We start from the raw sequence: 23566 nt of genomic DNA on the forward strand, positions 1-23566 counted from the left end.
GTGGTGAGGGTGAGAACGGTCAATGAGTTTAAGGAGTGGTATGATAGACTTTGTGTTTCTTAGGGGGAACTTCCCCTTGATGAGTCTTGACAAACTTTATGTTCTTAGGAAGGACCTCCCACGATGAGTCTTTTGACTCCATGGAGGCCTGAATAATAATAATAATAATTTCAATTGTTACACTTTTTTCTATTTCAAGGTTCCCAAATTTCCCACTTGCATCAGTTAACTGATTCTGTCTGGTATTAATTCATATATTATTAATATAGATATCATGTACTCCTATGTTTTATAAGATCTTACATTCTACATAGGCTTTTTTAACATCTTTAAAAGAAAGCCAAGGAAATTGGTATATTCTTTAGTTGTTGTTTTTTTCATTTCATTATTTTATTTAAGGCTTGTAGATGATTTGAAATTGATTGTAATGTTCTGAAACCTGCATTTTCTCTTAGTTAATAGAAATTTATTCTTTTATTTGTGCATCTGTAAGTATTGTAAAAAAAAAAAAAAAAAAAAATCTTATAAATGACTGTGAAAAGAGTTATAGGTCTATAATTTCTTGTCAATTTTCCCATCTTTCTCATATAAAAGAATTTTTCAGCATTCCAACTTTTAGGGCTTCTTCCTTTTTAAAACACTGTATATAGTTCTGTTAGTTTTATATAATAAGCGATTCTATCCATTTTTCATTATTTATATTAGTATTCCATCAGATCCAGATGTCTTTCCATATTTGACTTCACTTTGTATATTCATTGTAATTCTAAATATTTCTGTCTTTATTGTTTTATTTTTTTAACATGTTCACCGCCAACTACGAGTATACTTGTGGTATATAAGCCTCACAAGCCAACTACGAATATACTCATGTCGATTACCGACCTCCTATGCCAAGCACGAGTTAACCCGTAGTATAAGCATGTTATTTTGGACCCTTGGCTTGTGAATAAAGTGGAGAGCACATATGGGGGCTTGGTAGAAGGAAAATAATTTCAGCAAAAGTATAGTATATTATAAGAGGTATTGTTGTGTAAACTGTGTATTTATTAATGCAAATAAAACAATTTTTCAAGTTTTTTTCCAATTATTTGATTCCAATTCCAATCGGAATTGGAATCAAATAATTCCTTCCATTCATCATTGCTGATATTAGCGTAAGCTTCTAATTCTTCATCAGTAAGCTTTCTTTTACTGGCCATGGCATAATTGAAGGTTTTTATTTAGATAATTTTAAATAATTGTAAGACCTAGACGCAATAAACCTTACTGCACTGAATGCTGAACGTCACTGATTCTGAACTCAAGTTACACAGTCGTCAGCACATGTAAAACATAGGTGTGTGTGGGGGGATACGAGATTACTCGTAGTTGGCGTATGAAACAAAATTCTGTCTGATAAACCAGCTACGAGATAACTCATACTGACCTTGTAGAAATGAAAGTGCTTGGCTTGCGGTAACAAACTATGCCTGAGGAGTGTGGCAGTGAACGTGTTAAATATATATAATTCTTGATAAAATGTAACTATAATTACTAATAAATTTGTGCTGCTGTTTGGAATTGGTATTCATTTTCATCTTTTCAGCTCTCATCATCATGCTTTTTAAGGAAATTAACAATGTAGACTAGATAATAACTAAAAATATTTAATTATTACTTCCTATATTTTGCCAAAGTTAAATTGGCATCTTCAGGGATTTGTTACTGAAGTGTGCATGCAAGTACACTTTTGTCACCTTTCCAATATCTCTTCATCCTTTTTGAAAACGAAGTGGCAAAATCTGTGCACAATAATCCATATATACTTGATCGAGTATATGGATTATTACCCTACTCACCCTCCTTATAACAGCTTCCATTTCCATTAATGTGGTAATAACATTTCACCAACCATACTCTGCAAATTGCATTCCTTCAATCATTTATGATACTCAACATTCTAGAAACCACAAACCACCAATCATCTCTAGACCTTCCCAATATCACTTCATCCTTTTTGATTTTGTCACTTTGTTTTCAAAAAGGATGAAGAGATATTGGAAAGGTCCAGAGACGATTGGTGGTTTGTGATCTCTAGAATGTTGAGAATGATAAATGATTGAAGGAATGCAATTTGCAGAGTGTGATAGATTGGTGAAGTGTTATTACCAGATTAATGGAAATGGTTTTTCATAGAATAGGTGGAGACAGGGTAAGAACAAGAGGTCATCTCTGGAAGCTGTTATAAAAGGGTGAGTGGGTTTTTTTTTTTTTTTGCATAGAGTGGTGGGTGATTTGAATGCATTGTTAGAGAATGTGAAGATGGTTAAGTATCACAGTTATATTTGTGATGCCTCCCTGAGTCATTTGACTCAACGGAGGTTTGATTAGATCTGTCATCAAGAAGTTTATTTTGTTTATGCTGTTATTTTCCATTGTTTTATTTTTGTATTAAAATGTCTTGTATCTTCTGTTTTTCTTTATTCTTTTACAGATTTTAGTATATTCATTTCTTGTGTTATATACATCTTGTTTAATATTTATTTTTTCATTTAGGTCTTTTATTTCTTTTTTTTAATTTGTCTTTTCTTTTTGAATTCCCAAATAGACATATGCTATCCCTTATTATACTTGTTAGAATACTATTAAAATTTTCAGTACATGAAATTGGATCCATTTTTAATTCCATTATAAATTCACTTGAAATTATTTTTGTATTTGGTCCAACAGTGCAACATCGTGATATTGCACACCACACTCTGATTTTCAAAGACTGCAAGGGTGTTTTATGGAAAACATGAGGATTTTCCAATGACTGATTCTGTTATTTTAGCTGTTGGCAAATCCACTTAGGTGGAATCACACTTCGTCACTGAAGAAAACATTTTCAAGCTCACGAACTCCATTTTCTTCAACAAATGATTGAAACCACCTACAGTACAGTGTTTTCCTTATCCAATGACTTCAATTCCTGAACAGAGTGAACATGGTATGGATGAAGCTTTAATTGTTTGGTTGCAATTCAAGTACTGCTATATGACTTATCTGTCCTGTGCAGAGTTTTTTTCTAAGACTCTTTGAAGGTGAGCATTGCAACACTTTGGGTACCACACTCACTTTAGCCTCAGTCAAAATGGAAGATATTCCATGCTGCTGTTTGTCTGCAACTGATTCGGTTTCCTGAAAGTTTTTGATTAATCTCATAATTGTCGAATTTTTAGAATCAACAGAGTTGAGATATTTCTGATGAAACTCCACAACATTTGTGTAAGAATGACAGGCAAAATAACATTACAAAATAACTCATTGCTCCTGGAAAGTATCATTTTGCTTTCCTCATAAACAAAACTATGCAACGAGTGCCCAATAGTGAATAGATTGCACAGTAGTGTAGTACGTCCACAGATACGAGACCCATCGACACTTCTGCCCTATTATCGGAACTGAATCCCTATTGATTACCCTATTATCGGAACTGAATCCGTTCCGATAATAGGGTAATCAATCCGTATTGTGAATAGTCAAATGTCAAAATAGTGGTAACTATTTTGCTTGTATAACAGTTGGAACATTTTACGTATAAGGCACATGATTTCGCGTGTTAGTGACCAATTCGTACATCGCCTTATTTCTTTCTCCCCTTCAACATGAATTGACTCTTCTTGGCAGTCTGCCAAGAAAGCTCTCGCTTCTGTGGTCGGACTATAGCCAATAGTCCTAAAGTGCCATCTATAGATGAAACAAATAATTAGAATTGAAACAGTTTGACACAGATTGCTCAAGTCTGAGCAATCTGCAATCTTCCTTTCAAATTATAGTTTCTCTGTCCACCCATTTCTGTATGCTAGGTCTAACTTCTCTAAAATCTTCGCAATCACTCCAGAGATACTGATATGTCAATAGCAGGACACATCAGTCTTTGCATTCTCTCATGCAATGGAATTATCGTACATTCCTGTGAGATCTAGGTTAAATTATACAAATACGTCAAGGGCCTAGCTAGTTCAGTTGAACATTCCTTTAGCATACATGCTGATATCCCATCTGTCCCTATTGTCAAATTCTTATCCAGGTTATGTAACAGCTCTAGAACCTCCTTCTCATGCACCTATCTTTTCATCCAATGTAGTGGTATCACTGTGCATTACTTTACATACACCAGATTGATAGATCTTGGCAAAGTGAGCTCATTATTTGAATCATTGCATCTGCTTCTAATACAAAGTACTGCAGCATTTAATAAAGTTATTCATTTGCATACACTGTTTCTTTTTCCTTTTCAGTGCTCGAGATAAATCAAGCACTTCATAAAAGTCTAGAACACACCTTATCTTTGTAGGTTTTGTAGAATGTGCAAGGGAACTAGCAATATCCCTTACTAGACTCTTTAAGTCTCAGCTCTTGTAGAGTTCCAAGAGAATGGAAAGAGAGCAAAATAATTAATTCTCTTGCATAAGGGAGGTTCTAAGACTGCAGTAGCAAATTATAGGTATTGTGTTAAGTACTGAAAAAATTGGTCAAAAAGAGAATTTAAGAAAATGGGTGGAATAAGAATATGATACTATATGAGGGGCAACATGGCTTTGTGAAAGGTCAGTTATTCCTTAGTAATTTACTCACTTTTTATAATAGAGTAACAGCTAAGAGCCACCATAGCTCAGTCAGTATAGACGAATCCCTTTAGTTGGTAAGACCAGAATTCACTTCCCGTTTGTGACATGAGGAACCTTTATGTGGTCTCTTTTGACTAAAGGTAAGTTAGCCAGTCTCATATGGAGGTAGAGAGTTTTTCACTCTGAAATTCGGCTGTTTCATCCCTCAGAACAGACAAACCGGCCCCGGATGTACATTCGTAAAATACATACTTAATCCCTCATTAGGAGGGATCATCCTGTTGTAAGGGACGGGAGAGGAAAGGGGGAACCCCATACAAAATAAATAGAGTAACAGCTGAGTTGGATGAAGGAAATGGCTACATGATGATTCTGCTGGATTTTGCAATGACAGATTACCATATGGAACTCTGGTACACAAATTAGAACAAATGGGGGTGGATATGACACTGGTTATATGGATAAGAGGATGGTTGCTGGACAGATATCAAAAAGTGGTATGTGGAGGGGCAGAATCAAGGCGAAAACTGGTGACTAGTGGTATGCTACAAGGTTCAGTGGTGGGACCACTGCTGTTTAATTTATACATAAAAGATATAGGAAATAACTTGAAAGAAAATATTCAGTTTGCTGATGATGCAAAATTTGGCAGAGTAATAGTTAATCAGGGTGATGTGTAGAATTAGCAGGTCAATTTAAATAGGCTGTCAGTATAGGCAAAAGATAATGGGTGCGTAGTTTAATGCGTAGAAGTGTAAAGTTATGCATTTTGGGATAAATAGATTACAAGCTGTATACCACATTGATGTAACTATACTCCAGGAAATAGATGAAGCTAGAGATTTAGGGGCAGTTGTAGACAGAGAGTTAAATTTAGAAGACATATTGCTAAAGTTGCAAATGTAGCTCATAAGATTACTTGGCTATTGAAGCACACACTAACAAATATAGATAAGAAGTTATTCCACTATAACATCTTGATACATCTAATCTGGATTACTGTGCTCAGGTCTGATCTCCTTGGTTTCTTGGGGATGAGGAATTAATGAAGAGGATTCAGACACGAGTGACCAAGATGGTGAGTAGCTGTGGAATGTTCCCCATGAGGATAGATTGAGGGTGAGTGAATTGCAGAAGTTGGTTGATAGGAGAAAAAGAGGGGATAATCATACAAACAAGTTGCTTAAAGGACTTTATAGGATAGATGCAGAGGAAATGTTTCAGCACTTGGCTAGATGGGCCCAGAATTAGAGGTCACCCCTGGAATTATGTTGAAGGTTTAATGGAATATCACTAGGAAAGGATTAAAAACTAATTTTAATGCTTCCAATATTTCGTCTGCCACTGAGACATCTTCAGAGATTACGAATAATTCTTCAAACACACACAAAGACAACACAATACTAAATGAAACACATGGGTATTTGTAGATGGCCTAGGATGTAAAATGGGATTTCTGACAATTATTTTGGGAAGTTTTATGCATTCTTGTTTATTTAAGTTAGATTGATTTCTGAGTGTCACTGCAAATATTAAGAAGTCTTTCCTTTTTAAATTTACTATGGTGGAGCATGATGGTTGCTTTCCAGGAGATTGTGTGGATTGTATCTAATACATGGTCTGCAAGGCCAGATTGATCATAGTCATGATTGCAGATGTACGATTTGTGTACTTCTAAATGGATAGTCACTGATCTGCCTGTCTGTCCAAAGTAAGCCAACTTGCAGGAACAGGGTACTTTATAAACTCCAGGCACTGATAGAGAGGAGGGAGCTGATCTTTGGTAGAGCAGATAGGGGTAGCAATTTCTGCTGGGGCTTAAAAGCTGTGTAGACATTGTACTTTTTTAAAGACCTGGCTATTTTTTCCGATGTGCCACAAATGTTGGGGATGGTGGTGGCATTTCTGAAATCTTTTTTAAAACTCCCTAGGATGCAGTGAACCTTTATATGGGTTCTTTCCATCTGAAGGGTAGTCTCATATGGAACGAAAGTACTTTTTCCTCCCAGAAACTCAGGTTTTTCATCCTACAAAATAGGCAGAACAACCAAAAGAATAGACATGATTTATGACATAATAAACTAGCATTAGCCGTAATTACAACAAACCAGTCTTCAATTAACTGTTTCATTTCTAGCTCAGCTTTTCAATGTGTATATTAACAATGTCTTGTATACTGCTAGCTTAGTCTTTTAGCTGATTTCTCTCATTTTGTATAAATTTATTTAGAATGCAGTTAATTATTTTCTGTTTTCTGGATAGTTTGTCTTCTTATGGCTGATGTTCATTACATTTTTATAGCAGATGGTGCATTCATCATTTAATTTTTGTCAATTCCTTTATTGTACTCATTATTACTTTATTGTAATATCAATTAGCAAAAACAGCAAACTGTTTTTGCTAACTGATAGCATATTAATAGAAATAGACTTCAGTTGTCTGATCTTTTTGGGAAATAAATGTTCTTAACTGAACATATAGTTACTTAATTCAGTTCTGTAAGTCAGATGATTCAAGCACCACTTATTGGGGGCTTTGGTTTTTTTTGAAGGTCAGATAATTTCGAGATCGCTAATAATTAATACAAAAAAGTTATGAGAGAAACATGGCTAATACACAAATACTCCATAATGCTTTGGCATTTGCTACACAAGATTGTAAGATTGTAACCAGCACACATTTCTGCTTCCATTGATATAATACATTTAACTTGTAAATAACAAATTCCCTATAATGAACTTCCTGGCCAACAGAACTACCAGAAATTCCTGGCCAGAGCCTCACAACAGTGATAAAGAATACAAACTGTAATCAACCTTCCACTATAACTGTATATTACTTTGAATTTGCTCTAATGAGTTAACTGTATGCCAATACGTTATTGAATTATAGATACTGTATATAATATAGTATCACAGCTCATGATATAAGATTCATTCTGAACATAAACTGGTGATTTATGCAAAACATACTTTGTGAATAGTGGCCATTTCTGCAAACATTAGTATGATATATAAAACATGAATATACTTGACCATGATTTAAAATAGTTCCATGTTATCTAGTTGGTTGCTTGGATAAATTATCAATAGAGTGGACTTAGCATATTTGTCAGCTGACAGAAAAATTGATTAATGATAAGTATTTGTTGAAACAATATAAATGGATCAGTGCTCTAACTTTAAATCACCAGTAGCACACATTTACCTCTGCTGCTAAGATGTAAAGATTGTTTTTTTCCCATAACAGTTAATAAGAATTTTTCAATAAATTCATTGTGATATTCATTTAATAAATTGTATGTTGTCCAATTTATAGGTTGTTTATTTAGTAAGTAATACTTTCAATTACTCGGCCATAGACCGGGCTGCATCGAGAACTAAAAAAAATGTATCGGAACATTTTCCAAAAGTGGGACGTCGCTTCAACAGAATTGGACTTCCACCTAAGGTAAGTCATGTTAAAGGAGGCCTAATTTAAGTAGTGTTTAAATTAATAGATGATCAGTCTGACTTATTGACTTATTTTGATATTTGAAATATTATGTAATGGAGTTTATCAGTGCTAGGAGGAGTGTTTAAGTATTCTTATATTTGATACTAGAAATACTTCAAAGGATTTAAAGTTATTCATATCTCAATTTTTTTAATTGTGATGTTCAATACAGATTTTAATTGAAATAATACTTAACTCAAATTTTTGAACTTCATGATAATCTAATCTTGCATTATGTATGAAGTACTAGAAATATTTCAAATACTGCTTCTGATATTTAAAGTGATGCGTGTAAAATATTTGAAGTTAAATTCACTGATGAATTGTTCTCTTGAAAATTGTAAAGAAGTTGATGTCAAATAAAATGTCCATTGTGAAAAGTGAACAATTTTTGTGGTGGTGTTGTGATATATGATGATGTCATAGTGAAACACAAAATCTTTGCTTACTTTTTTGATTAGAATTTTTTATATAAACTTTATCTTTTAAAGAATATACAGTTCAGATTAATTATTGTAAAAAGATAATTAGGAGGATGGGGAAAGTGATGTTTCCCTTTACTTCTTTAAAAATCACTTCGAACCACTTCCTAATTATATGTACCAAAAATCTTTTGATGTATTTTAAAAGATTTGAAACATACAGATTTTCGCATAATTACAAGAAATAGATATATGAATATTGATATGTGTATATCACTGAGCATTACAAAAATTGTATTGCCATCTGTAGATGCTGTGCTAAAACTACTGCAGAGGATTTGGGATAAACATGAACTTACTAGTAAAATTAATTAAATTTTAATTTAATTTTTACTAAATTAATTATAGCACTGTCACCTACCACACCTACTATCCATTTTCCCACATAGTAGACTCCTCACCCATAATTACATGCTCAAACTATTACCTATAATTCCACACTTAAGCCAGCAGCTACCCTCCAGGTGGTCCCCATTGTAAAAATAATCATAATTTATATTTATGAATCTTTTTACAATTATTTCTCTATTTTTGATTTCATACGTATATTAGCACTTGCAGTATGCCCGTTATTGATATTATTATTGTCAAAATGAAATATAAACCATTTGAAATTGATGTAATTACTAGATTTTGATAGTTGTGTTACTTTTTGTTTTTTATTTAAAATTATTAAGTGTTGAGATATTTGTGTTTTGTAAAGACATTCTTGTTACACTAACGAAGAAAATGTGTCAGCCATTACATGTAACTTCTCGCTTGCTATTTACATGAAGTGTACATGCTCAACGAGGATTGATGGGTGATTGACAGCTGACAGAAAGAGTATCTGGGGAACAGAGGAAAACAAGCATGAGAGAGAATGAAAATTTGAAAATGCCAACCAGAGAATTTGTTCTTGGGAAGTTTTTAAGTTTTACATGACAGTCATGAGAATATTAATAGGAGATTCCAAAAAGGAATCACAGCACTGTGAATCTTTAAACTGGAAGAGTTGAAACTGTCAAGTGTTTGAAGAAGATATTTGGAGTTACATTCTAATTCAGGATTTGAAGAAACACTGAATGAAAAGTTTCATTTTCTGTCTTAAGAATGCTGGATCTATTTCTTATTTCTATAGGAAAAGAGGACAGAATTAGTAAAATTTGAAATTGTAAAAAAAGTGGCTTAATATGAACAGCTCTACTTAGATATGTTGTTTATGAAGTAGTAGAAAAAACTTTTTTCCTCTGGTACAAAAATTGGTAATTTGTGCATCAAATTGAACTGCAAGAGGTAAGAATATTTATACTCCAGTGATACAGGAGGAATGATTGAAAAAATCATATGCTAAATATGGAATTAAACAAAAAAAAAATCTCATGGGAGTGAAGAGGTAATTGTATGTTTTCAGGAATGGACCTAACTATAAAACTCACTCTGGTGGACATTTTGTTGTGTAAACAGAATATTTAGTCTGGTAGACAAACCAGTTATAGAGAGTCAGAGGGTTAATGATTATACTCTTTTAAGATAAGGAGATATCTAAAGTGTAAACTTATTTTGAAGGCTTTGGATCTAATTAATTTTGTGGTTATTTATATAATTTTATTTAAATATGTATAAATGTTTTAGTATTATTAAATGTATATAATTTTTATTTGGTTTTGAGTCAGTGATTTTCCGGATTCTAAAAGAAATAGAGTTAATTCATTGCACCAGTTGAAATGAAATCTTGTGTAATTACTTAACACTCAATGTAAAATGAAAAATAAACACCATCATTAATCCCTAATCCTTCCCCCTAAAAACTCCCCTATCCTTATGATTTTGAATGCTTATTTAATACTTCCTTAGAGCAGAGCTACTGCGACCAAGCAGGTCCCCAGGCGGTGGATAGGGGAATGGCCATCAGAAATGGTGGTTGGCTGCAAATACCCAGTAAGCAGTCTCGGGCCAAAGAGGGCATGTCTGGAAGTCCTAAGATGGCAGCCCCATCACTAAACTAGGCTGCAGATGGTTGGTAACCAGCCCAGATAACAAATTCTTATACTCATATACACTTATATTTATATTACAAGGAAATAAAAACCAGACAACTCAAATGGACTATGAATTGGATACGGATCAGAACAGTAAACATAAGAGACATCAATCACAAGATTGAAGAAATACAAAAAACCCTAACAGAAATGAAAATAGAAATGGCAGTAATTTCAGAAACAAAGAAAAAATACCTACAGAACTTCAGGACTACAGTTTAATATACAGTGGAGTATCTCGACACAGACAAAGGGGAAAACAAAAAGCATTTTATGCTTCACCCAGTGAAAAATGAGTAGCTGCAGGTATAGCCATCATGATCAGCAATAAATGGAAAGACAAAATTGAATCATATAACTGGATCTCTGAAAGAATAATAATGGCTAGACTTAAATAAGAAATTTATTACAATCATAGGAATATATGCACCCAAAGAAGGAAAAAAATCTGAAACAGAAGAATTCTATAAAAACCTCCAAAGCGTAATTCAGAACACGAATAAACAAGAGCACTTCATCATTGCAGGCGATTTCAGTGTGCTAGAATTTGAACTAATACATTTAAAGATTTAATAGGTAATCAAGGAGAAAACACTATAAATAACAATGGAAGAGAACTCTCATAGTTCACCCCCCCATCAAGCTTCTCGACACAGACAAAGGGGAAAACAAAAAGCATTTTATGCTTCACCCAGCAAGCCTGTAACGTTGTTGTTGATGGTTGTTTCTTGTATTAGATGCTTTGCTCTCTTAGGTTTCTTCCGGAATTTCGCTCCCAGTGAGAAGAAGAGGGGAAAGCTTAGATTTGGGGGGGGGGGGGCATTTGAGTCTCTGGGGAGAGTGTTTTCCGATGTGACCCGTGAGGGGCCTTGTTGGTGGGTGCTTTTCCCTGGAATATGAACGGTTCTGCTCAGCAGTAGGGTGAGCCTGTCACTGAGTGGAATGATGTAGATATCCTTCAGGATGATTTAAATAAATTGACATTGTGGGCCAAGGATAATGATTATCAATTTAATTTTGCAAAATGTGAAGTTATGCACTTCGGGTTGGAAAGGTGGCATATGGTGTATCATATTGATGGTACTAGTTTGCAGGAAATTGATGAGGCTAGGGACTTGGGGATAATGGTGGACAAAGAGTTAAAGTTCAGAGGACATAATGCAAAAGTTGGTAAAACATCTTCTTTAAACATAGATATACTTTATATACATGAGAAGCCAGAGGAAATAAAAGCATCACTGACTATATAATAGTGGATGAAAAACTAAAGAAGTTGGTAAGAAATTGCAGAGTATACAGAGGATACAATATTGACTCAGACCATTATTTGTTAATCAGTACTATTAAGATCCCAAACCAGATAAATAGAAACAATACAAGAACCCAAAAACAAAAGCAGGAGCAATTTAAGATAGAACTGTTACAGCACGATAGTATCAGAGAACTATATCAAAGAAGAATTTGAAATCATATAAAGAAAATAAATGAAGATAGAGATATAGAAAATGAATGGCAAAATGTTAAACAAATAGTAAAACAAGCAATATATGAAGCCATAGGAACAAAACTGCGAAGAAAAAGGAAAGGACTCAGCACCTGGAACCCAGAAATAGAATCTGTAATAAGAAAGAAAAAAGAAATGTACCTTAAATGATTAAATGACAGAGCCATAGGAAATAGAATATAAAAGAATCGGAGCAATAACAAGAAGAGAAACTAGGAAAATCAGAAGACAAGATTGGGAAAAATTTGTATCAAGATTAGAGCATGAAATAAATGGACCTCAACTAAAGAGCTATAAAATCATAAAAAAAAATGACTCAAGAAACAAAGGATAATCTGCAATTTGAAGGCCCATCCACAAAATAATGGATCAATCGCTACACCCAGTTTCTAAACAATAATAATCAAATTGAAATAAAATGAGTAATAAGCCAAGAAACAAATGAAGAACCAATACAGTTAAATGATCTAAAGAAAATATTGGAAAAACTAAAAAAATAGAAAAGCTACAGGAGAAGATGGAATAAATTCAATCTATACAAATACAGCACTAAACCATTTCAATTATGATTAATTAAATTCCTAAACAGAATATGGAAAGAAGGAAACATCCCACAAGAATGGAAGACAGCAGCAGTAGTCATAAATATATTCAAAAAAGGAATATATTCAAGAAAGGATTGCAGAAACTACAGAGGAATATCCTTACTAAATACATGCTATAAAATATATTTAGATATAATTAAAAGTAAATTAACACCATGGCCGAGGAAATTATTGGAGAAGAACAATGCAGCTTTAGGAAAGGAAGATCCTGCACAGATCTCACATTTACACTCAAACAAATTAAGAAAAAAGAGTAGAATTTAACCTGTCAACATATATGGCCTTCCTGGATTATGAGAACGCATATACGAACAAATCAACAGAACAAAATTAATCAATATACTGTATGAATTGAAAGCTACACCTCACCACAAAAATAGCAAATATAATGGAAGAAAGCTATATTAAAATTAATAATGAAACAACCAAAAAAATTAAAACCAATAGGGGTCTCATTCAAGGAAGTGGATTATCACCAATACTCTTTTATATGTGTGTGTGTGTGTGTGTGGAAAAAAATTTTAAGAGAGTGGACGAAAAATAAAATCATAGGAATTAAAATAGGAAATAAAGAATTAACCATCCTTTTGTATGTTGAAATCGAGTTATTTTTGCTGAAAATGAAGACCAATTACAGAAAAATCTACATGTATTATACAAAACAATAGAACGGTATGACATGAAAATCTCAATAAATAAAACAAAATCAATAGCATTTCAAGATGAAGAAATTAAAAGATGCAAATTAGTCATCCGCAACAAAGTAATAGAACAAGTGAACAAATTTAAATATCTAATAAATTACATAAGCACCAATGGAGAAATCGACATTGCATATAAAAAGCAAAAATTCTTAGCATTTGGAACTTTGAACAGACACTTCAATAAACAGATGTCTAGAACAACCCGAATAAAACTATAAAATAATAGCCAACTAATTGTGAAACATGGACTTGGGGAGAAAGAGATAAAAGACAAGTGGATGCTGCAGAAATGAAGTTCCTAAAACCTCGCAGGCTATAAAAGAATAGACAACATAAGAAATAAGAAACCAATTATCCATAATGAACATAACAGAAGACATCACAACTATAGAAAGAACTGGAAAAACCACGCAGAAGGAATGAATGAAGACAGATGGCCAAATGTTGCCTGGAAATATAAACCAAAGGGACACCAATCAAGAGGAGATGGGCAGAAGACTTTTTAAACCCTTGAAAATATTACAGGCAAACAATTGCCTAACACCCGAAGCCAAGAAGAAGATTTAATACCTCAAGTGCTACAAATAATTAACAATACTTAAACTTGAAACGTATGTATACTTTCTTTTTTCCCAAAACAAACTTATAAATTCTCATATTCGTTACTGTTAATCCATGTGGTTGACCTGTACTTTTTTTTGAAGTCATTCCCTAGCACATGGAAAAAATGGGAAAAATTAACAGAATCTTTAACGTTTCCAAGATATTTCACATAATTTCTATAATAAGAATAATTATAGCATTTTGAACAGCTTTTCTCTTGGTACCTGGTTATGCTCCATGATTTCTCAACTATATGTATTAAAATGATGACTGTCCTTTTAATAGAGGATCTTTATCAGTATTAAAATCTGCCCATAACAGCTGATATTTGGCCTGAACTCAGCCTGTTCTTCTTTAAGTTACTTTTCCACAATTGTTCTTAGCTTTTCCTCAAGTATCTTGCATAAATCTTACCTGGAACACTCAGTGAAGAAATTCCACTGTAATTCCCACATTCAGTTTTATTTCGCTTTTTAATATGAGCTCTACTCCAATTTTAACCCTCTGACCTTCTGAATTATGCAGTGTAGCCACTGTAACACTTTTATACCTACATATTTGAGCATTTCTGGTCGAATATCATCTAATCCAGCTTGCCTTTCCACAATTTAGGTTTTGGATGGCTTTTTCTACCTCATGTATTGATATGCGCTCCTGATTGTATTCCTCTTCAGTTTTACCACTGTATTGTCACTGCTTGTTTCATTTAGCATTGTTTCAAAGTAATTACTCCAGACACCTAGAATTTCTTTTTTTTTTTTTTTTTTTGTTCCCTTTATCATTTTTGATTCCTTTTACAATACTCTTTCCTTCACTCCTAAGTCATGACTAATCTTTACCCTATTAACAACACTATACAATTTTAGGAAAGAGATGTTTTATGAACTGCTTATATTTTGCTTAATTTCAACTCGGCGTCATCAGAGCACAACACACTTGTATATGCAACAGTGAGTGAGTGAAACAATACAATTGCAATGGGCAAAAGATCTAAAGTCCTATTTTTGGCACCCTCTAACGGGGGGAAAAACTGCTATGCGGGAGTTTCTCTTAGGATAAGTCTCCCAAATTTTTGGCAAATTAATACAACCATATTTGTTAAAGTTGGGAGAATTCTTCAAAGCCATTGCTGACTCGAAAAATAATCTTTCAGATCTGTAACGACTCCTAAATAGCACATTCGTTTTTCTCCATCTAATCCTGTGTGAAAGAGTATCCATAGCATGGTCTGCCAGTCCTGACTTGCCATAGTAATAGTAGCAAATGTATTTTTCATGTTAACTGTGGATGTTAACTGATCTTCCTGTTTGCCCATAATAGGCCAAGTCACAGGGAACTTCATACACTCCTGGGTGTGCTAAAGGGTGAAGTTTATCCTTAGGTGAGCGATCAGAGTTGCTAGTTTGACATGAGGTTTGAAAGTGGTGCTACTTTGACTATCTTTTCTGATGTACCTCTGACACAGGGAATAGAAATGGTCATGTTGTGTTCTTGTTTGTTAGGGGAGAGCAGAGTAATGGGCCTATGTAGTAGTTTATCTATTTTGTAGGGATTATAGTCGTTGGCTAAGAACGTATGGTGCAGATGTTTGAGTTCTGTAGTCAGAGCTGTATCGTTAGAACAAATGGCTCTGGCTCTGTGTGTAAGTGTTTTTAAAATGCCATACTATTAGACTGGATGATGATGATGATGTGATTGTTTATATAGGTATCTTCCTGTGTGTGTAGGCTTTCTGTAAATGGAAAAAGATAGTGATCTATCTGAAAGGTGACTAAATGTGTCAAGAAATGCTAAATGGTAAACAGTTATTCGATTCTTTTTCTACCGAGAAGTGGATTTTGGTGTGTTGGCTGTTTAGGTAGGTGACAAACGCATCCAAAGTGTCTTGTCCATGAGGCCAGATAGCAAACACATCATCTACATACACTCTTGATTTAACCAAGTCTAAATTTCCCCATGATATGATATTTTTAATACTTACCACAGCTACATACAAGCCACAAGTGTGGTTACGCTATGGAGATGATGTGTTTGCCATCTGGCAAATATGCAGGAAAGTGGTCTCGCACTGTACGATGAAATTTATCTCCCATCTAAAGATAATCACTAACATCCATGCCCAAGGCAGGATTTGAACCCTGCTTCTTGGCTGGAGAGTGGGTTCACTAACCACCCAGCCAACCAGACCAGCAGTTGCTAAGAGAATGAGGATGTACATTGGCCCATCTGTTATGGTAATATGGCGGTGTTATGATATGGGGAATGACTTTCTTTGTTTGGAACAGTATTGCTTATAATGCCTGGAAAAATTACAACAATGTAAATTTATAATTGACAGCACACTTCATGTTTTCATTGAAATATGATGAAATGATACCATTCACTTACTTACTTATTCCCATAGATGTAGCTTCCACTGACGAGACTTCAATAAAAGTCAGAACAAGTTTGGATGGTGAAGTAATATATTGCATTATACATGTCTTAGAAGGTAGGTGGGGAGTGTTGTTCTTTGCAGGATTCTAGAGTAACTTGATGTGAAGATTACATGTAAATGTTTTTTTTTGCTCATGTTGTATGGCTAACTCTGTTTGCCAGAATTGCGCCAAATTACCTATGTGCTAATCATGGCTTCAAACTTCAATACAGCTGATCATGGCTGTGTTGAAGTTTGTAAGATAATGGGTATATGCATAATTGTTTCAACATAATGTATATATATCTATTCAACGTACATACATATTATGTTGTTTTAATTAATTAGATTGGCTCTTTTCAACTGTTTATGGAGGACTATAAAGATGCTGAATTCTGGTTGCAAAAATTTGAACTGGATCCATTACCAGATGCTCTTGAAAAACAGTTTCAACAGCAGTTTGAAAGATTAGTTATCATAGATTATATTATTCGCAATACGGGCAAGTATTTTAATAAACAAGTTTTGATTTTTTTTTATTATTATAGAGTGCTCATTATCCAATTTCTTTCTTTTCTTATCTAATATAATTAATATTTCTATTTTTACATTATTTTTTTTAAATTTATAATAATACACATGCACTCTACACTTGTTCCCTTCAGAGTCATGATTCTGCCAGGCACAGAGTTAGTTTAACCATTAGCTTTGCTGAAATTTGAAATTATTCTTTTGGTGATTTAGGTACTAATAAAATGGTGATTAACCCTTTTGTCATATTCATTTACTTATTTATAAATTATATCTAAAGGGTATCTAAATAACAATATGTTATTATTATTTTTAAAAAAATATTTCCCAAAATGGAACTTTTACCCTTAATTTATGGAAATAGGAAGCAGCCTACCCTCATTTTTTGCTAATAGTTGAGTTTGTGACTACTGATGATTTTTAAGACTGCAGGGCTAGAGTATGGCAGATAACGTCCACCATCTCATAATCCTAAACCCTAACAGGTATTATTATCTGAAATAGTGTAAGATCTGCACTCAGTTTTCTGGGTAAAATCCCAGTTGCCTGTGCCAAAGACCAACTAACTCGTGAACTGGCCCAAAAAAAAAAAAAAAAGGCCTGGAAGAAATTCCTCTAATCAGCAATTGGAATTAAACTTATAATAATTAACCCCCCCAGTGCTATTAGAGCATTTTGAGGGAGAGGGGGTGACTCTTTCCTCTCGAACCGTAGTTTTCACTATCTACTAAAAAAAGGCAAGCCTAGCTGTCTTAAGGTGGCAGCCCCACCACTAGGATACATGTCGTCATGCTAGTCACTTGACATAGGGAAACACATACTACTTTCAAGTCTCAACAAAATCCAAACTGGACAGAAAACATGGGAAACAGCCACAAACTGGAAAAGGTCAAGAAACTTTGGAAAAAGAAAAACGTTGAAATATGCTACATGGATCATTAGAGGCATAGCACATAAAGAAGAATAATTAGATAAAATTTTAAATGACGAAAATATAGAAATTGCAGGTCTTACAGGAACAAAAGAAACAGCTAACTACAATATCATATATAATGGAGTGGACAAACAAATACATGCAAAAACTGGTGTAATGATTTGGATCCATAAATCAATTAAAGCAAAAATAACTCATTATACATACTGGAATGAAAGAATATTAGAAGTGCTATTAAAATTAAATAAAGAAAATTTAACAGTTGTTGGAGTGTATGCCCCTAAAGAAGGAAAAGAAGAAGAAAATGATTACTTTTATAAAGAGTTACAAGGAATATATGAAAAAATAAATTAAACAGACCATATAATTATAGCCAGAGATCTTAATGCCAGAATAGTAATGAAAAAAATTAACAATAATATACAAAAATTTGGAGAACCAACAGTAAAAAAAATGGAAAGCGACTCACTGACTTGCCCTCCACCTAAACAAGCAACGCTTGTTTAGGTGGAGGGTAAGTCAGTGAGGGCTTAACAGATTCCCTAATAGTCAACATCGTCCTACATTAATAGAGATAGGAACATCCATCCCGGTCATCAGTGGAACACCAATCGTTAGATGGAATCTCCACAAGTCCAACTGGACTGCATTTCAGAAACAAATCGAGCAAACCATTAGAGCAATTCCACCCACTCCTAATTGCTATCCTAGATTTGTTAAGCTACTCAAATCTGCAGCAAAAGCCTCTATCACTAGAGGCTACAGAAAACAATATATCCCATGTTGGAGTAGAGAAAGTGAGGAACTCCTAACCAAATATGAGGAAACTGAAGATCCAACTATTGCTAAGGAGCTCATATCAATCCTGGATTAAAACAGAAAGGAAAGATGGATCTCAACCATCAATTAACTCGATTTTGTCACATCTAGTCGGAGAAACTGGTCATTTCTGAGAAAATTAGGTGGAGCAGAGCCAACAACACACAAAACAACAGAGATAACTCCTGATCAAATTGCTAACCATTTATTGAAAACCTCCAAGATTCATTCCAGCTCTACAAGGAAAATTGCTGTACAAACTTTCACCAGACAAATCCTGAAGCTGGAACCCGAACTTCCTGAACTCGTACCCCCAGTATCTCGGGAAGAGGTACAAATAGCCTTAAAACTTACCAAGAATGGCAAAGCTGCAGGAGTGGTTGGTATACTTTCTGAGTTCCTAAAACATCTTGGTCAACATTGCCAAACATGGCTGGCTGCCCTTTTCTCAGAAATCATCATGACTGGTAAACTACCAAAGCTATGGCAGGAAGCCAAAATAATTGCCTTGCCCAAACCAGGGAAAGATCCAAATGATATGAAATACCTGCGACCTATCTCCTTGTTTTGCATCACCTTTAAGCTCTTTGAAAGAATTCTCCTTAAAAGAATTTCGCCACTCATCGAAAGAGCACGCCCGACTGAACAAACTGACTTCAGGCCAGGAAGAAGTTGCTGTGACCAAGTCCTGGCACTGACAACTCAAACTGAAGCAGACTTTCAGAAGAAACTTAAATCTAGAGCCACTTTCATTGACCCAACATCTGCTTATGACACTGTCTGGATCAGGAGCCTCCTCCTAAACTAGGAAATATAAAGTGTAAAAAAACCTTCCACCTTTTTGATTCTATTCTCTCCAACAGAAAGATCCAGGTCCATATTGGCGGAAAAAAGAGCAGGCCCAGATTTCTTCACATCAGTCTTCCTCAGGGCTCTTTGTTATCCCCTATACTTTTTAACATCTACGTGTATGATCTACCTCATACCAGATCAAGCAAGTATATGTATGCCGATGACCTAGCGATCTTACATTAATCCACCTCCTTTACTAACCTCGAATCAACCTTGAATACAGACCTGAACACACTGGAAGAGTACTTTAAGCAGTGGTACTTGAAGCCAAATCCAACAAAAACAGTGTCCTCAGTATTCCACCTGTACAATGCAGAGACGAATCGACAACTCAACCTTTCTTTCTGTGGAAAAATGGTAGAACACAAGCCTACTCAAAATACCTTGGGGTGAGCCTGGACAGAAGCCTAACCTATAAAGGGCACATCATCAACCTCTCCAACCAGAAATAATATCATTTCAAGGCTTGCTGGAACAAGCTGGGGTTGTGGTGCAGAAGTCTTAAGGTCATCTGCACTAGCCCTTGCATTCTCTGCAGCAGAATATTGTGCCTCTGTCTGGGAAAGAAGTACACACACTGACATTATAGACACCCAGCTTTAAACTCTACCATGCGCACAATTAGTGGGACAGTGAGAAGCACCCCTCTCTCCTGGCTGCCTGTTCTATCTAACATTGCTCCACCACACATATGGAGAAGACAAGCCTCGATTAAGGAATTTAATAAAGCAGTGAGCAACCCACTCCTGCCCCTACATCAGACTCTAATAAACCCAACTAATCTACACCTCAAATCTAGAAAGCCTCTCTGGTCCATGGACGAACTCTCTTTAGCTCTGCTGCCATCAATATCTGACATATGGAAAGAACACTGGTCCAACAATCTACCAACAAATGGCTTCCTGGTAGAAGATCACTGTGCTCTGCAGCTGGTTTGATCTTCCTAGAAAGATTTGGTCATCAGTAAATAGGATCAGAACTAGTCAGGGCAGATGTGGCTACCTTCCACATAAATGGGGGCTGTCAAATTACCCTTATTGTGATTGTTCTCCTGTGGCTCAGACGATTACTCATATTGTATACGACTGCCTAAGGCACCAATTTCACGGTGGTGACCTACAGGACATCCACAAAGTGACGGATGAGGCCTTGAATTGGTTTTTCAGCCTGGACCTTGACCTATAGTTGGTGTGGCGGTGGTTATGGAGGAAACAGAAGATCACGGTCCCATCTCACCACGAAGACGTTATTCTCTTAGTCATCTCTCATAGTCCTCCTCATGTTAGAAGATGATTATGTAATGTGAAATGGGCCTCCCTTATAATGGATCAAGTTTTTCTCACACAAGACACAACTGCTCTCTAATTAAACCTAGGATACAGCTACATTTATGTTGTGAGAACATGCAGCCTTCTCATACTTGTTACAGTGGTACGATAATTGCCCCTGGCTTGATTATGACAAGTTACTTTTGCTTTATTTAAAAAAAAAAAAAAAAAGACTTAGAAAGCTCGTTGTGCCTTTTATGTAATGAACTTTTACATGTTAAGATTTTCATCATTTGTTGCTGGAAATTGTGATTGTACTCTTCACTTACCAGTTTCATGTAGCCATAAGCATAAATAAATAAATAGCAAACGAAAAAGCAGCAAACCTCTTCCTAGACATTAAAGTTAGAAGAGGGCTTGAAATTGACACAGATCACTATTTAGTGCAGGCAAAACTAAGATTTCCACCAAACTAGCTGCAGAAAATACAAAAAAAAAAATAAACTAGAGAAACAAAATCTAATTACGAAGTAAAGACTACTAAATGACTCAAGTATAAGAAATTTATACCAACGGAGGATTAATAACTACTTGGAAAAAAATACATGAAAATGAAGACATTGAGAAAGAATGGGATAATATAAAAGAAATTATTGCATCAGCAGCATATGAAAGTCTAGGAACACACAAAAATATCATAAAAATAAAAAATTACATATATGGGACAATAAAAACAGTAATTGAAAATAAAAAGCTGGCTTTTAAAAGATGGTTAAGTAGCAAAAAACAAGATGAAATTGAATATAAAAAAAGGCGAGCAATAGCCAAAAGAGAAACCAGAAAGAGAGACAGAGAAAGCTGGGAAAAATTTGTATCATATCTAGAAAATGACATATATAAAAGAAACTGCAAATATAAATTGTGAAATAGATGTAAAAGAATTCTTGGATTACTTTACAGATCTTTGGACGGATAATACTGGCATCAAAAATAATTACACCAGAAATTTACAAAATACCTTAAATGATACGATAGTAATGAAAGAATTAAAGGACAACCTAAATAAAATAAAAAATGGCAAATCAGCAGGGAAAGATGGGATAAACTCCGAACTGTATGAATTTGCTGAAAAAAAATTTCATTAAAGATTACTAAAATTTTTAAATAAAATATATACAAATGGACAAATACCAATAGAATGGAATACAAGCATAGTGATACCTATATTTAAAAAAGGGGATAAAACAAAACCTACTAACTACAGAGGTATTAGTTTATTGAATACATGCTACAAAATATATAGAAGAATACTTAATGAAAAACTAAAAATATACAGTGAAAAAATATTATTAGAATGTCAAAATGGATTTAGAAAAGGACTCTCTACAATGGATGCAGCTTTCTGTTTAAAACTACTTATAGAAAAAAAGAAGAGAATTTAATTTGGAAACTCATCTTTTGTTTATAGATTATGAAAAAAGCATTTGACAAAGTAAAAAGATATATACTGTTTGATATATTACAAAGAATAAATATACCTAATATTTTACTACATGCAATATTGAATATATATAAAAATAATGAAATAAAAATAAATGAGAAGTTGCCTGAAAAACAATCTATAAACCAAAGAGTAAGACAGGGATGCCCTCTGTCTCCAACACTTTTCAATATTTACATTAATGAAATATTAACACTCAATCCAAATATAGTACATAAAGAAACACGCTTGAAAATATACAATACTTTAGCAGTGCCCACATTATTATATGGCAGTGAAATTTGGGCAATAAACAAACAAGATAAACAAAGAATAAAAGCAAGTAAAATGAGATTTATGAGAAGAACTGCAAAATACGCATTATTAGATCAAAAAAGGAACGGAGACATTTTAAAAGAACTAAAAACAAAATTAATAGAAGAAAAACTAAACAATTATAAACAAAAATGGATTGAACATGTAAACCGAATGGCCAAAGCCCGACATCCTAAACAAATACTAAAATATAAGCCAATTGGAAAGAGAAGGTAGGGTAGACTAGACCTCAAAAAAAGGATATTGGATGGATAATGAGACCAGAACAGACCAATATTTTCGGTACCCATAATTAGTGTTATGATGATAATTGTTCTTTCTACCAGTTAGCATTATAGAACCAGAAATATTAGCAAAGATATATTTTATTATTTAGGCGTTAATCATCATCATCATCAAATTCCTGCCATGTACCCTCAAGGGGTGTACAGGATATGACAGTACTACATGAAAAAATTACATCATTACTAACTTCCTATCTAAAATTTTCCTCCAAATCAGTCTGTTACTTGCCAAGACTCCAACATTATCAGATCTTATATTTCTATCGTCTAAGGCACTTTGTACCATATCAATCCACCTATATCTTGGTCTTCCTCTGGGTCGTTTTCCTGCCAAACTGGCAGAGAACACTTGTTTTGCTAATCTTTCCTCCCATTCTATTTAAGTGGCCATACCACCTGAGATTAGCTCTGCTAACGCATTCCTGGATGCTGACAATGTCAAGTTCTTTCCTAATATCCTCATTTTTAATATGATATTGCCATTGATGCCATCTGTTCACTCCTCTAATCTTTCTCAGGACTCTCGTATCTGCGGTCTCTAGTCTTTGGTCAAGTGTTTTACTTCTGACCCAGCTCTCAGATCCATAAGTTAAAACTGGTTTGAACACTGTCTTGTATACAGCTAATTTAGTGTTCC

The 23566-nt window shown here is 34.3% G+C and overlaps 1 protein-coding gene across 4 annotated transcripts in view; it reads left to right on the forward strand.

The window, feature by feature from the left end:
• The window catches only part of LOC150092439 (phosphatidylinositol 4-kinase type 2-beta-like), a 162346-nt gene that overhangs the window by 63410 nt on the left and 75370 nt on the right, over positions 1–23566 (forward strand). For all 4 annotated transcript variants that reach the window (XR_016550583.1, XM_090415117.1, XM_090415115.1 and 1 more), the window contains exons 3-4: positions 7914–8045; positions 16774–16931. Coding sequence is in view for 3 of the 4 variants with exons in the window: in XM_090415117.1 (XP_090271243.1) it covers positions 7914–8045; positions 16774–16931 (290 nt within the window). In the remaining variant the exon portion in view is untranslated. The remainder of the gene's footprint in view (positions 1–7913; positions 8046–16773; positions 16932–23566) is intronic.

The sequence above is a fragment of the Typopeltis vanoorti genome, chromosome 26, assembly GCF_054136105.1.
Source record: "Typopeltis vanoorti isolate ZY-2024b chromosome 26, IOZ_Tvanoo_1.0, whole genome shotgun sequence".
In the NCBI taxonomy this organism is placed as follows: Eukaryota; Metazoa; Arthropoda; class Arachnida; order Uropygi; family Thelyphonidae; genus Typopeltis; species Typopeltis vanoorti.